We start from the raw sequence: 13,972 nt of genomic DNA on the forward strand, positions 1-13,972 counted from the left end.
TGCAGGACAGGGCTCAATCCTAGGACCCCGAGATCATGACCTGAGCTGAAGTCAGGTGCTTAACCAACTGAGTCACCCAGGTGCCCCAAGCTTTTTCATTTCTATAACGGTGACTTTTAAAGACCAGAAGTTTTAAATTTCAGTGAAGTCCAGTTGACCAGATTTTTAAAAGATGTATGCATTTTGTGTTTCCTGTCTAGGAAATTTTTGCCATCCCCAACAGCATAAAGCTTTTTCTCTTATGTTTTCTTCTGGAAGTTTTACAACTTTGGCTTTTATATTTAGGTCTGGGATAGTATTGATTTAATTTGTGTATATGGTGTGAGGTAAGGGTTGAGGTTCATTTCTTTTCATATGACGTAGGTTTATTTCAGCACCATTTGTTGAAATTACCCTATTGAATTACCTTGGCATCTTTGTTGAAAATTAGTTCAGATATATGTGTGGGTCTGTTTCTGGACTTTATTCAATTTCACTAATCTGTTTCGATTACTGTAGCTTTATAGTAAGGGTTGAAATTAGATCGTGTAAATCTTCCAACTTTTTAAAAGTTATTTCGACTAAAAATAAAGTATTTTGACTATTTTGTGTCCTTTGTATTTCCCAAGACATTTTAGAATTTCCTCATCAGTTTCTACACAAAAGCCTCCTGGCTCTTGATAGAGATTGCATTGAGTTTATAGATTAATTTTGGGGCAGTGGACATGTTAACAATATTGAATTTTCCAATCCATGAACATGATATAGGTCTCCATTTATTTAGCCTATCTTTTTTTGCTGTTTTTTGACTTTTTAAGTTTTTATTTTAATTCCAGTTAACATACAGTGTCGGGGCGCCTGGGTGGCTCAGTCGTTAAGCGTCTGCCTTCGGCTCAGGTCATGATCCCAGGCTCCTGGGATCGAGGCCTATATGAGGCTCCCTGCTCAGCGGGAAGCCTGCTTCTCCCTCTCCCTCTGCCCTGCTTGTGTTCCCTCTCTCGCTGTCTCTCTGTCAAATAAATAAATAAATAAAATCTTTAAAAACAAACAAACCAAACAAAAAATATACAGTGTCATACTGGTTTCAGGTGTACAATGTAGTGATTCAGCAGTTCCATACACCATCCGGTGTTCATCACGACAAATGCACTTATTTATGTCTTCCTTTATTTTTCTTAGCAGTGTTTTATAGTTTTCAGTGTAAAGTCTTAAATATGTTTTTTTAACCCATCACTTAGTATTTCGTGCTTTTGAATGGTATTATAAATGTTATTTTTTAAACAGTTTTACTGAGTTATAAACTGTATATATTTTAAGTGTATAATATGGTAAGTTTTAACATAGGTATATATCTGTGAAACTATCATGAAATCAACATAATGAACATATCCATAACCTCTCAAAGTCTTCTTGTACCCCTTTGTAATTCCTCTCACATGCCCCCTCCAGCCCTTCCTTGCCTATCCCTGTCCCCAGGCATGATCTACTTTCTGTTACAAAGGTGAATCTGCATTTCCTAGCATTTAATACAATAGAATTCTACAGGTTGTTCTCTTATTTGTTGGGTCTTTTTTTTTACTTTATTATTATAAAATTATTTTTAGATTCATACATGTTGTATCTTATATCAGTGGTTTAATTCCTTTTTATTGTTGAGTAGCATTCTGTTATAGGCATATGCCAGAATTTGCTTATCATTCATCTGTTGATGGACATTTTGGTTGTTTCCAGTTTTTGATTATTACAAATAAAGCTTCTTTGAAAGTTTATATACAAATTTTTGTATGGACATGTGCTTTCATTTCTCTTGGGTAAATACCTACTTGTGGAATGACTGGATCATACTGTTGTATGTTTAACTTTTTAAGAAACTGCCACACAGTGGGGCATCTGGGTGGCTCAATCGGTTAAGCATCTGCCTTCGGCTCAGGTCATGATCTCAGGGTCCTGGGATCGAGCTCTGCATCGGGCTCTCTGCACGGCGGAGAATCTGCTTCTCCCTCTCCCACTCCTCCCTGCTTGTGTTCCCTCTCTCCCTGTCTCCCTCTGTCAAATAAAATCTTTACTAAAAAAAAAAGAAACTGCCACACTGTTTTCTAGAGTGGTTGTACATTTTACATTCCCATAATAAGTGTACGAGACTTCCAGTTCCTCCACATTCTCACCAACAGTCGGTATGGTCAGTTTAATTTTAGCTCCTTAGGAGGTATGTAGTGATAGCACATGTGATTTCATTTGCATTTCCCTAATGGCTTATGTTGAGCATCTTTTCATGTGCTTATTTGCTGTTTGTATGTCTTTGATGATCAAATATTTTGCCCATTTTTAAATGAGGTTATTTGTTTTCTTAAAATTAAGTTGTGAGAGTTCTTTGTATATTCTGGATATTCCTTTTTTCTTAGCACTTGCAAAATGTTGTTCCATTATCTTTTGGCTTGCATTTTTGTGACAAGAAGCATGCGGTAATTCTTATTTTTGTTTTTTTGTGCATGATGTCTTTTTTTCCCTCAGCCTGCTCTTAAGATTATTTCTTTATGACTCATTTTCAACAGTTTGTTTATTGTATATATGCCTTGGTGTCATTTTTTTCATGTTTCTTCTTCTTCTGGGATTTGTTGAGCTTCTTGGTCTGTGGGCTTATAGTTTTCATCAAATTTGGAAAACTTTTGGCCATTATTTCTTCACATATTTTTTTTCTATTTCCTTCCTCTCCTTTCTCCTTTCGGGACTCTGGTTACATGTTAATTGGTTGATACTATACTATAAGTCTGGCTCTGCCAGTTTTTTTTAGACTCTTTTTCTTTCTTTATTTTGGATGGTTTCCTGTTTCTCTGTTTCTAAATTCATTCATCTTTTTGTCTGCAGTGTCAAATCTTTTATTAATTCCATCCAGTGAAATGTTCATTTCAGTTACTTTATTTTTCAGCTTTAGAATTCCACTGTTTCTCTTTGTATCTTCTTTTTGTTTTTTCCCCATTATTTTTATGAGTTTTTAGATTCTTGTGCATATATTATAATATTTATAGTAGCTGTTTTAAAATCTTTGTTATTCTGTTATCTGTCATTTCTGAGTCTGTTTCTATGAACTGATTTTCCTCTTGTTTCCATTTTATTTCTTCACATGTACAGTGATTTTTTAAAATTGGATGCTGGACATATAAATGTATTGTTAAGTGGGTTTTATTGCCTTTAAATGCTTTTAAAGGTTTTTTTGGTCTGATAGTTAAGTTACTTGTAGATCAGTTTAATCTTTTTCAGGCTTATTTAAAAACATTTTTAAAAATTTCGGTTTAATTAACATACAGTGTTATATAGTTTCAGGTGTATAATGTAGTGATTCATCAGTTCTACACATTACTCAGTTCATTTAAAAACATTTTTCTGATTTGTCGAGGATAGCTTTTTGTTTAGATCTAGGAAAGTTTTACTATTAAAGACTCTTTGGAGATGTCTGTTAAATGAGCCCCATATTCAAGGAGATTTCTCCATTCTGGCTGGTGGGAACCAATCAATTTGTAGCTCTGGATGAATTCTGGAAAGTACTCAGCTTATACTTTCTCCTTAATGTTCTTTACCTTGTCACTTGCTCTTCGCCCAGCCTTGTGGACTTTTACCCCTGTGCCCAAGGAGATTTGTGTTCACCCAAAGACTCAGAGTCTCTTGTGATGCTTTTTCTTTTATTACAATAAGGTTGAGAGTCTCTGTACTTATTTATAGTTAACACATTTCTCTTCCGCTTGTGATTGGCTTTTGATGTAATTGGGATATTAGCGATTCTAAGGATAGAGCTAGAACTTAGAAGAATAAAAGAAAGTACCCATTTTGTGTTTGTTTTGTTTTGAAAACCCAGCTGTTCATAGAGAAATCTTCCTTTCATCTTGCAAAATATTCTGTCAGTGTAATTATAACTTACAAAGACCTAAGGAACAACAGAAAGATATTGCTTGGGTTTTCTTTTGATATGTTTTTGAAGAATTTAAATATTTGCAGTTCCTAGAAACGTATCTTCTAATTAATGAAAGTAGAAACCTCTACTCTTGAGTATTTCAAGAGGTAGGACCTTAATTTAAGTGCCTTTTCTAAGGAACCAATTACAGGTAATGTTGGGGTCTCTTACAGAGTCCAATAATGATTGGTTTGGTTTTACTGGTTTGGTTCTGAACCAATGTAAATAAGACAAAGACTAAGAGAGATGGAGGCCAAAATAACTCCTTTACTGATAAAGTTTAGGTTTTGGGAGACTAGATTATATCTGTCTACAAGCAAACACACTTTTTGTTGAACTTCTGATATGGACAGATTTACATGCCCATTTGTAGGCAAGGTTAGACTGGGCTGTGTGGGAGGAGCACCTGACCCTATGGGACCAGCAGAGGTTATGTACCTCCTAAGGGGAGATTGTCTCCCAACAGAAAAATGGGAGCTACTCATTGACACATTTCTGTTTATTCTTCCTAAATTACCAATCTGGTAAGTCATTCTACCTCTCCTGGGTCTCTGAGAAAAGAGGCAGAGTAAGGCCAAGAATATTAAACGAATTGAGCTGTCTTCATGTAGAGTGGGGAAGATGTATTTATCTATGGATGAATATGCCTTTTTACTAATATATATTTATTGAGTATCAGCCAGGTGTCTAGCACTATGCTTGGTGCTTTGGAGTATAAAACCAATATTAGATGGGATCCCTGGCATTGGAGAGGTAACAGTGGGATTATGGAGAAGTTATTTATACCTATAATAAAAATAGCTCATTTGTATGTCCCTTTGTCATTATAATGTACTTCATGCACATCATTGTTATTCCCATTTGAATGATACAGAAAGTAAAGCTCAGTAAGGTAATGTGACTTGTCCATGATCACACAGGGGGATTTGATTCAGGTTTTCTGATTCTAGATCTGACTGTTTTCTTGCTGTATCATGCTGCTTTCTAAGAAGAAAAATTTTCCTCTGTGAGACAGCGTATGACAGGTCCCTCCTCGGGCATACAGTGAAGGCCAAGGTAGTTCAGACAAAGGCGCTTCTATAGTCCAGCCCCAGTCCTTCAGGGGAGGCTGTGTGCAACAGACCGGACTTGAACTGCTTCTGGAAAGGTGGATCGTGGATAAGTGGAGAGGGTGTGAGGAGGTGTCCAGACCATGGCAAAGGGCATTGGGAAGTGTGGTGTGAGAGGATATTAAGGGAGCTTGTTTGGCTGTACGGCAGGATCAGTGTTGAGGAACCGTCTGGAGAAAGTGTGAAGGAATTGGTTGTGTAGTTGATCCAACTTTTGAAAGCTTGGAAAGAAAGAGTATGCCTCCTGCAGTAAGCGTCAAGGAGCCACTGAAAGCTCTTGAGAAATAACATGATTGAATCCATCTTCTGTCTACATTTTCACACCCTTTATGCATCTCTCCATTCCCAGCTTCATTTGATCTCTCTCTTAGTTATATATGATTTTTGGTGGTGGCTTTCTTTTGACCGTATTTTCTGAATTTAGTGTGTCACTCTTTACTAATCCAAGAACTCCCGTCATTTCTTTCTTTTTACTTTCTCAATTAACTCCTCCATTTATCCTTTTCATTTTATTGTATCTGCTGCTGCTGTGGTATTTTATAATTTTAATTTAAGCAACTTTCTCTTCCTTTGCCGCTTTAGAGAACCATACATTTCTTTAGAAACTGTATATAAGTAACCTATCCCTTCTGTGCTTGATTCATGGCTTTATTTCCATATTTTTTCCCTTCAACCGAACTTACGAAATAGCCAGTTTCGTTCTTTGTCTTTCAGGTCCTACCTTGAACACAAGACCTCCATGAACTATATGCTGGCAACACGTCTCTTCCAGGACAGGTGGGGATTTGCTGATCTTGTAAATTTGCTAATCTTATAAGATCACTAAATCATGTGATAAGGAGAAAGTACATACAAAAGAAGGAAAGAAGCTATATATATATAAAAAAAAAAAGTCTTTTGTAAAATCTCTGCTAAAAAGGGCCTTGCAGAAAGCACAATATCATACCTCATTGTTCCAGAATTCATTAACTCGTAGCACTTTGTACTGTTTCCAGAGGCCATAAATTAAACCATTACAGTCTTTAAACAATCTTAACAAATGCTCTGAACTTTATTCTACTTAAAGGAAGACCCGTACTCTGTGCCTTTTTACGTTAGACAGAATTTTAACAGACATGATCATCTGTTTTTCTAGACTAGAAGAGATGAGAAGGATCAGATTAGGAAAGGTAGAGCAGGGCGGTGATTCACAAAATAAATATACCAGGAGTTGTAAAAAAATGACAACTGTGATAACCTCAGTACAAGGGAAGATAGGATAGAATGATGGAAAATGGACATTGAAATTCAAATTCAAATAGCACAGCAATCAGGCACTACTTAGTGCCACATACTTTTGTTGCCCCTAAGACATGATTGTCTTGCAGTACAGCTTAGTAATTGACTATCAAAATAAGGAACCTTAGTTATTTAGAGAAATTTATGTTATTTTCAGGGTATATGTGCTTTTTCACAGGATGCTTAAAACAGATACCCAGATTTTAGCCATTTCTTAAAATTTCATGATCTATTATCAGGAAATATATGGGATTTGCCATTTCTTCCTTAAATTTGTGGTTATTACCATTGATGGAGTAATTACACTGCTTAGCTTCTAATGAAAGAGACCTTCAGATTCACTTAGAAGACATAGAAGCTCAGTTCTCTCTGTATAACCTGTTTTTTTTTTCTCCTCCCCCACCATCCTAGAACCTTTTACAAGGCTCCTTTATCTTTAGAGTTCAGGTATTTTACCAAGATGTGTTCTAGTGTGGTACTTTCATTATTTTGATTTTGCTGTGAGTGAGTCATTTCACTCTGAAGATTTAAGTCTTCCGTCTGTGGAAAATATTCCCCTCATCCTCTGCTTCCTCTCCTTGTGGAACTTCTGTTAGATGAATTTTGGATCTTTTGCTATATACTCCATGGTTTTTTGGGTTTTGTTTTTGTTTTGGGTGTTTGGGGGGGTTTTTTGCTTTTTTTTGCCTTTTTTCTCATTCTTTTGATCATATGGTTTCTTAGCTTTAAATTCTGGGAGGTTTCTTGAACTTTTTCAATTTTAAGTTGATCTGCAGCTCTATCTATTTTTTTATTCAGTACCAGACAGGAGAGGGTTGTTCAATTTACCTTTTAAACTTTGGCAAGTATGATTTTTGAATCATATTTTTGATTTCTGATTAGTTTTTAGAGTACATGGCTATAATATTAAAATGGTTCTGGTACCATTTCCAGTGTGGTAGGCGGGTTCCCCCACAGCACCAAGCAATTGCCCCTGTTCACATCTGAGAATTCAACTCAGTTCTGGCACTGTCTGCCCAGAGATTAACATCAGATTGTGCAGTTTAAGGGTTCAGCCCTACAAGACTGTGTCATCCCCCATTTCCTCCGCCTTTGCCTGACTTTGAACACCAATCGCAAGGCCAGGTTGTCACCGGTGCTGCTGACTGACTGGCCACAGATTGGGGTTTCAAACAACCTGCTCCTTGGCCTTTAATTCAGACCCAGTTGCAAGCCCAGGTTGTTACCTGTACTTCTGACCCACCAGCCAAAAATCAGAGATTCCTACAACTCTCTCCTTTCTTCCATTTGATTGATTTGCTAGAGTGGCTCACAGAACTCCGAGAAGTGTTTCGCTTATTAGATCACTGGTTTATTATAAAAGGATATAATTCAGGAATGGCCAGATGGAAGAGACGCATAGCGCAAGGTATAGGGAAAGGGTGCAGAGCTTCCATTCCCTCTCCAGGTGTGCCCGCTCCTCCAGATCTCCACGTGTGCACCAGCCTGGATGTCCTCCTTTTGCATTTTTATGAAAGCATCATTACATAGGCACGATTGATTAAATCATTGACCATTGGTGATTGAACTCCTGTCTCCAGGCCCTCTCCCCTTCCTAGAGGTCAGCAAGATGGGACTGGAAGTTCTAACCCTTTGATCACATGGTTGGTTCTTCTGGTGACCAGCCGTCATCCTGACGTTGATCCAGGGCATTCCCAAAGTCATCACACTGGCATAACCAAAGGCACCTTTACCATGCTCATCATTTCAGAAGTTCCAGAGGTTTTAGGTACTCTATGCCAGAGATGGGGATGAAGACCAAATACATATTTCTTTAAATTCTTTTTTTTTTAAAGACGTATTTAATTAGAGAGTGTGCATGGAAGGGAGGGGCAGGGAAGGGAGAGAGAGAATCTCAAGCAGACTCCCTGATGAGCATGAGCCCAACTCAGGACTCAGTGTCACGACCCTGAGATCATGACCTGAGCCGAAATCAAGAGTCAGATGCTCAACCGACTGAGCCACCCAGGGCGCTCCCAAATATATATTTCTTGATATAAATCACAATATCATAAATATTTTTTCACATCTCTTTGACTATTTTAGTTTGTTGAAAGTTCCTTTGTGTTTTTTGCTTTATATTTAATTCTTCTATATTAGTTCTGTTCATTCATCTCATTCTTTCTGGTTTATACTAGTATATTTCCTCATATATTTGGTGATCTTTGATTGTCCAGTTGTTTTTATAAATAATGGACCATTGGCTGAGGATAGGTTGCATGATTTTCCTCACAGGTGGTATCAGTCTGGACTGACATGGAGTCTATGTTTGAGGCTCAGTCTTTCCATCCTTGGGCTTCTCATGAGGGAGAAGGAAGTGGAGCAGGCAGTTGGGAAACCATCACCAAAATGAGAAAGCATTCTTCTAGGGGAAGCATAACAGTAACAAGATTTGAGACGTAGTAATATATGTGTTTCTTTATCAACGATTCAATAAACAAGACCACCAGTGGGTCTAATAATCACCATAATTTCAAAAGTATGATACATGTTGCAATATTTTGAGATACCTGCAACATCTCTAAAGTAATATGAAAAAAGATGTATTGGTTTTTTTATTTTGGGGGGAGGTTTTGGTGATAAGATCATATGAACACTGCTGCGGATGGTTTCTGACATGTATATGAAGGAAATGCTAAATTTCAGTCGGAGGATTAATTTAGGCTAATCTCTACTTTTTCACATCTACCCATGGCCAATCTCGCCATGTCAGCTGGCTCTTCCATGCCTCCTTCTTCCATACTTGCCGTCCCGTGGAATGGCCTTCACTCCATCCCTAAATTCTGCTAGTTGTGTCCTCATCCTCTTACCCAGACTAGGAGGAGGTTCTGCCGGTCCTTTCAGCCCCTCAGTCTGATTCACATTCCCACGTTGTGTTATAATTGCTTGGTTACTTCCAGCCTGTCTACTTTATAAGTCGGCTTTTGAGAGTAGTGCTTTGTTATGTTCGTCTTTGTCTTTGTCAGTATCTAGAGTGCACCACATGGTAGGCACAAGCACGCAAACTTGCACTGAAAAAATGAAATTGTATTTGTTGCAAGCCCGAACATCTTCCGGTTTGTTCCCTTCAAACTGAGCTGATATTTTTCCTCTTGAAAATCCTGCTGTATTATTGTCAGAGTTACTTTCAAACTCATTTCCTAATTATTTCTTTTTGGTTAATTTTGTCTCCCTTTCTTGCCCTTCCCCCCTCATCCCCCACTGGCCACCCTGTCTGGCAAACAGTATCTAACCTGCTGTCTTATAGTACGATGGTAGTTTTAACCCTGGCTGCAGATTAGTAACTCCTGCGGGTTTTATAAACCCTGCTGACGCTCTGGCCCCATCCCTTCCTAAAAGCTACCTAGGTGATTGTAATATGAAACCACGATTGCATATTACTGGAATAAACCGTTTTCTGATGAAAAAGTTAAAATCATCTTGAGGTTTTCTGATGATAAGGAGACAATATCAGGACATTGGCATGAAAAGAAGACACGGGAAGGGAAAGACCAAACATTTTGGTGAAGACCTACTTTTCACTTGATTTTCTGTAAATAGAAAATCTTGACATTGATTGCATCTGTCTCCTTTTATAACATTTTTGGAATTTTTAAATAGTGAATTTTAAATGATAAAGTTTTAAGATGAAGAACGGACTAAAGTGATCCAGGGGTTAGGTAAGAGGGGGTCCCGTGGTCACGGGATTGCTCAGTATCTTTTCTTTGGTGATGTATACATGAGTCTACACAGTGATAAAATTGTACTGAGTCAAATATACACATTCACATCTGAATACAAGTAAAACTGAGGAACCTAAAAAGAGAGAGTGTATGTGTTACATGAAAGCAAATCGAATGAGGAGAGAATGTTTTAAAAGAAAACCAAAAGTTAATTGAAAAATAAATGGCTTTCACATGCTGTGGAGAGAGCCCAGCTCTAGTTCAGACAGTATGGAGAGCATCTTTTTTTCTTAATTGTGAAAAATTGATTTCTCCTGAGCATCCTTTTTTTTTTTTTTAAAGATTTTATTTATTTATTTGACAGAGATAGAGACAGCCAGTGAGAGAGGGAACACAAGCAGGGGGAGTGGGAGAGGAAGAAGCAGGCTCATAGCGGAAGAGCCTGATGTGGGGCTCGATCCCAGAACGCCGGGATCACACCCTGAGCCAAAGGCAGACACTTAACTGCTGTACCACCCAGGCGCCCCACTCCTGAGCATCCTTTTTGAACCACATGAGAATTGAGATTGGTTTCCTTTACTAATACATAATACAGTTCAGTGAAAGTATAAAGAAGAGCACTGGAGTCTGAGACCTAACCTCAGGGTTCACATTTGAACCCACTAAGCTCCAGCTTTGGACATGTCACAAAATGATCTTATCCTACCCTCACCCCCCCTTTTTTTTTAATAAACGGGACTAATGGTAACCTTCTTCACATGGTGATTGTGAAGAATAAGTGTGATTTGATATGTGACTAAATATACAAATGCAAGTAACTGGTACGTTTCTTTTCTAGAATTCATTTGTCCTTTCCCTTTTGTTTTTTTGTTGCTCTTCCCCCATGCTTATGGGACTCTGTTCCTTTCTCGGTACATCTCTCTGCTTCTCCCCAAAGATGCCTTCCCTGGCATAATTCCATGTTATCTCAGGAGTGTGTGTGTGCACGTGTGAAGTCAGGGAGAGAATATCTAAACAGTCCTCTAACCCAGTTGTCCTTTCTACTTCTGTAGGGGAAACCCAAGAAGAAGCTTATTGACAGGAAGAACACGGTAACTGATTTTTAAAAGTTGACAAATTCTTCCCATGTGCACAATGTGTGACCAAAGCAGGGGCTAAGCATGATATTATATGTAACCATTTTTGGTTTGGCTGAGCTTGAATAGTAACATAAAAAATGTTTCTATTCAAACGCTATTCTGAGGTAACTGTTTACAAACTAAGTTTGGGATTTACTTTTATAACTCCAGGTATAGCATTTGAAATAATAACAATAGTGTTCTTGTTTGGCTATGTGAGAGACACCAAAGTATAAATGAGATTTCAAAACTGTGTTAGAGCCATATTAGAGTCAAATAAGTGGTTATGGTTGGCCTTGATATACTCAGGGCGTGTAACTCTGTGCCTTATGGGACTGAGCAGAACTGCTTCCAGTCTGCCACAGAACTGAAAGTATGCAGAACACCTGTGGCTCTTCATTCTGGTGGAGGAGAGAAAGGTCTTAGAGGAAGGTCTGGGGTGGCCTTGCCCAACCAAAGATGACAACCCTAACAAAAACTCTTAAATCTAAGCATACACCCGCCTGGTTTGAGACCTTACATACATCCCCTTTGTGCTGTGCTGCTTTAGAAATCAAAATGGCAACAAGAAGAAAGAGACATCCTATATCTAGCTTTCAGTTTTACATTTAAGGATTGATGAGGATAAACCTGGTTTCTCATCAAACCCCCTTGAAGCATAAATCTAATTTTGTTTAAAGAAGGAGAACGTGTGATTGCCATTTCATTAAGGGAAAACTGGGAGAAGTCAAGTTTGTAACTTGCTTCCAAATGAAAGCCACAGTTAATTTATAAGTTTCCTCCAGTTTTTAGTCAAAGAATATGCTTCCTAGAGTCTATTGCTATCAATTTGGCAATTAGAAAAAAATGAAACAAAAGAAAAAAATCTTAATAAGACTATTTAAAAGTCAGTGGGTTCTGGCCTTTCTTCGTTTTTGGCATTCATTTTATATTACCATCAGGAGTTTTCTGGTGGCATAGAGGTATAAGCAAATGAAAGCTGGCATATGGCAGACATATGTCAGACCATGTGCTGTTGCATGAAATACATCTTAATACATTTAAAAAGATTAAAATCATAAACAGCATGGTCTTTGACCACAGTGGAATTAGAAAGTGGTAACAATAGAAAAATCTCCAAATATTTGGAAATTCACACATTACAAAATAATCCGTGGATCAAGGAAGAAATCATGAGGAAAATTGGAAAGTATTTTAAATTGAATAATAATAAAAATGTAACATTAAAATGTGTGGGATGCAGCTAAAGGAGTGTTTTGGGAGAAATTTATAGCTTTTTAAGTGCTTATATCAGAAAACAGAGGATTAAATAACTGATCTAATGTTTCATTTTATGAAACTAGATAAAGAAGAGTAACCCAATGTAAGTAGAAGAATGGAAATAATAAAGGGTGGGAATCAAATAAAAGACAAACAATAAAGAAAACCAGTAAAGTCTAAAATTGTTCACTGATAAGGTAGCAGAATTGATAAACTCTTAAATCAGCTGATCTAGTGAAAAAAAAGAACACTGATTACCAGTATCAGATAGGAAAGAGGGAAATAATTTACAGACCCTACAGACATAAAAAGGACGTTAAGGGAATATTATTAACAACCTTATTCCACTAATTTGACAACCCAGATGAAATGTCTGAATTCCTTGGGAGGGAACACTTAGCAAAACTGACACAAGCTGAAATAGAAATTTTGAATAGCCCTATATCAATTCAGAATATTGAATTTGTGATCAAATACCTTTGACAAAGAAAATTCCAGGCCCAATAGTTTCAGTGATAATTTCTTTCAAGCATTTGAGGAAGAACAGCGCCAATCTTACATGAACTCTTTAAAAAATATAGGAAAGGACACTTCCCAATTCATTTTATGATGTTAGCAATAACTATGACACCAAACCTGACAAAGACATTTTTAAAAAGAAGAAAATTACAGGCTAATATCTTCATGGACACAGACACAAAATTTCCTCAAAGAATATTAGCAAACTGAATCCAAGTATAAAGAAAAAGGGCAATACATATGACTAAGTGAGACTTTTCCTAGTAGTACAAAGTTGATTTAACATTTGCAAATTAGTCCGTATAATTTACCATATATAAAGGAGAAAAACTAGGTGATCATTTTATTAGATGCAAAAAGCATCTGATATAATTCACGTTTATGAGAAAAACTCTTAGCAAATCAGGAATGGAAGGGAATTTCTTCATCTGGTAAAGGCCTTCTATGAAAATCTATTGCTAATATCATACTTAGTGGCAAAATATTGAAGGTGTCCCTCTGTATTAGTAATATGGCAAGATGTCCACTTTTGCCTTTTGTATTCACTTTATACTAGAGGTCATCCCAAGCTGTACAATAAACGAAGGGGTGGGGAGTCAGGGAGAAAAGGCATACAGATTGGCAAGGAAGAAACCAGATGTCTTTAGTCTTAGATGACATGATCTGGTTAATGGGAAATCCTAAAGCCTCTCCAGAATAACTACAAGAACATATAGTGCACTTAGCAAGGATATATGGTCAGTATACTAACACCTATGGCATTTTAATATGCTAGCAGTAAATAATTTAAAAATGAAATTTAAAATTTTGTTTATGGTAGCATTTGAAAATATGAAATTCTCAGGGATAAATTTTACAAACTATGTTCAATATCTGTACAGTAAAAGCTTACTAAATATTACTGAAAGAAAGGAAAGCAGCCCTAAATAAGTGGGGAGATAAGTGATGTGCATGGATTAGAAGACTTAATATTGCAAAAAAAGTTCATTCTCTCCAAATTGATCTGAAGATCTGATGCAATCCCAATCATTATTCCAGTAGATTTTTTTTTGTAGAAATTGA

General features: G+C 37.1%; 1 protein-coding gene across 19 annotated transcripts in view; it reads left to right on the top strand.

Moving 5' to 3' along the window:
* Positions 1 to 13,972, top strand: part of TTLL5 (tubulin tyrosine ligase like 5) — a 276,284-nt gene that overhangs the window by 77,935 nt on the left and 184,377 nt on the right. For 16 of the 19 annotated variants that reach the window (XR_015721823.1, XM_045807764.2, XM_045807766.2 and 13 more), the window contains 2 exons: positions 5,749 to 5,811; positions 11,066 to 11,104. Coding sequence is in view for 18 of the 19 variants with exons in the window: in XM_045807764.2 (XP_045663720.2) it covers positions 5,749 to 5,811; positions 11,066 to 11,104 (102 nt within the window). In the remaining variant the exon portion in view is untranslated. The remainder of the gene's footprint in view (positions 1 to 5,748; positions 5,812 to 11,065; positions 11,105 to 13,972) is intronic. The other 3 variants (XM_045807767.2, XM_045807771.2, XM_045807773.2) reach the window with 1 other exon arrangement.

Source organism: Ursus americanus, chromosome 26 (assembly GCF_024610735.1).
Source record: "Ursus americanus isolate L20-20 chromosome 26, mUrsAme1.1.p, whole genome shotgun sequence".
In the NCBI taxonomy this organism is placed as follows: domain Eukaryota; kingdom Metazoa; phylum Chordata; class Mammalia; order Carnivora; family Ursidae; genus Ursus; species Ursus americanus.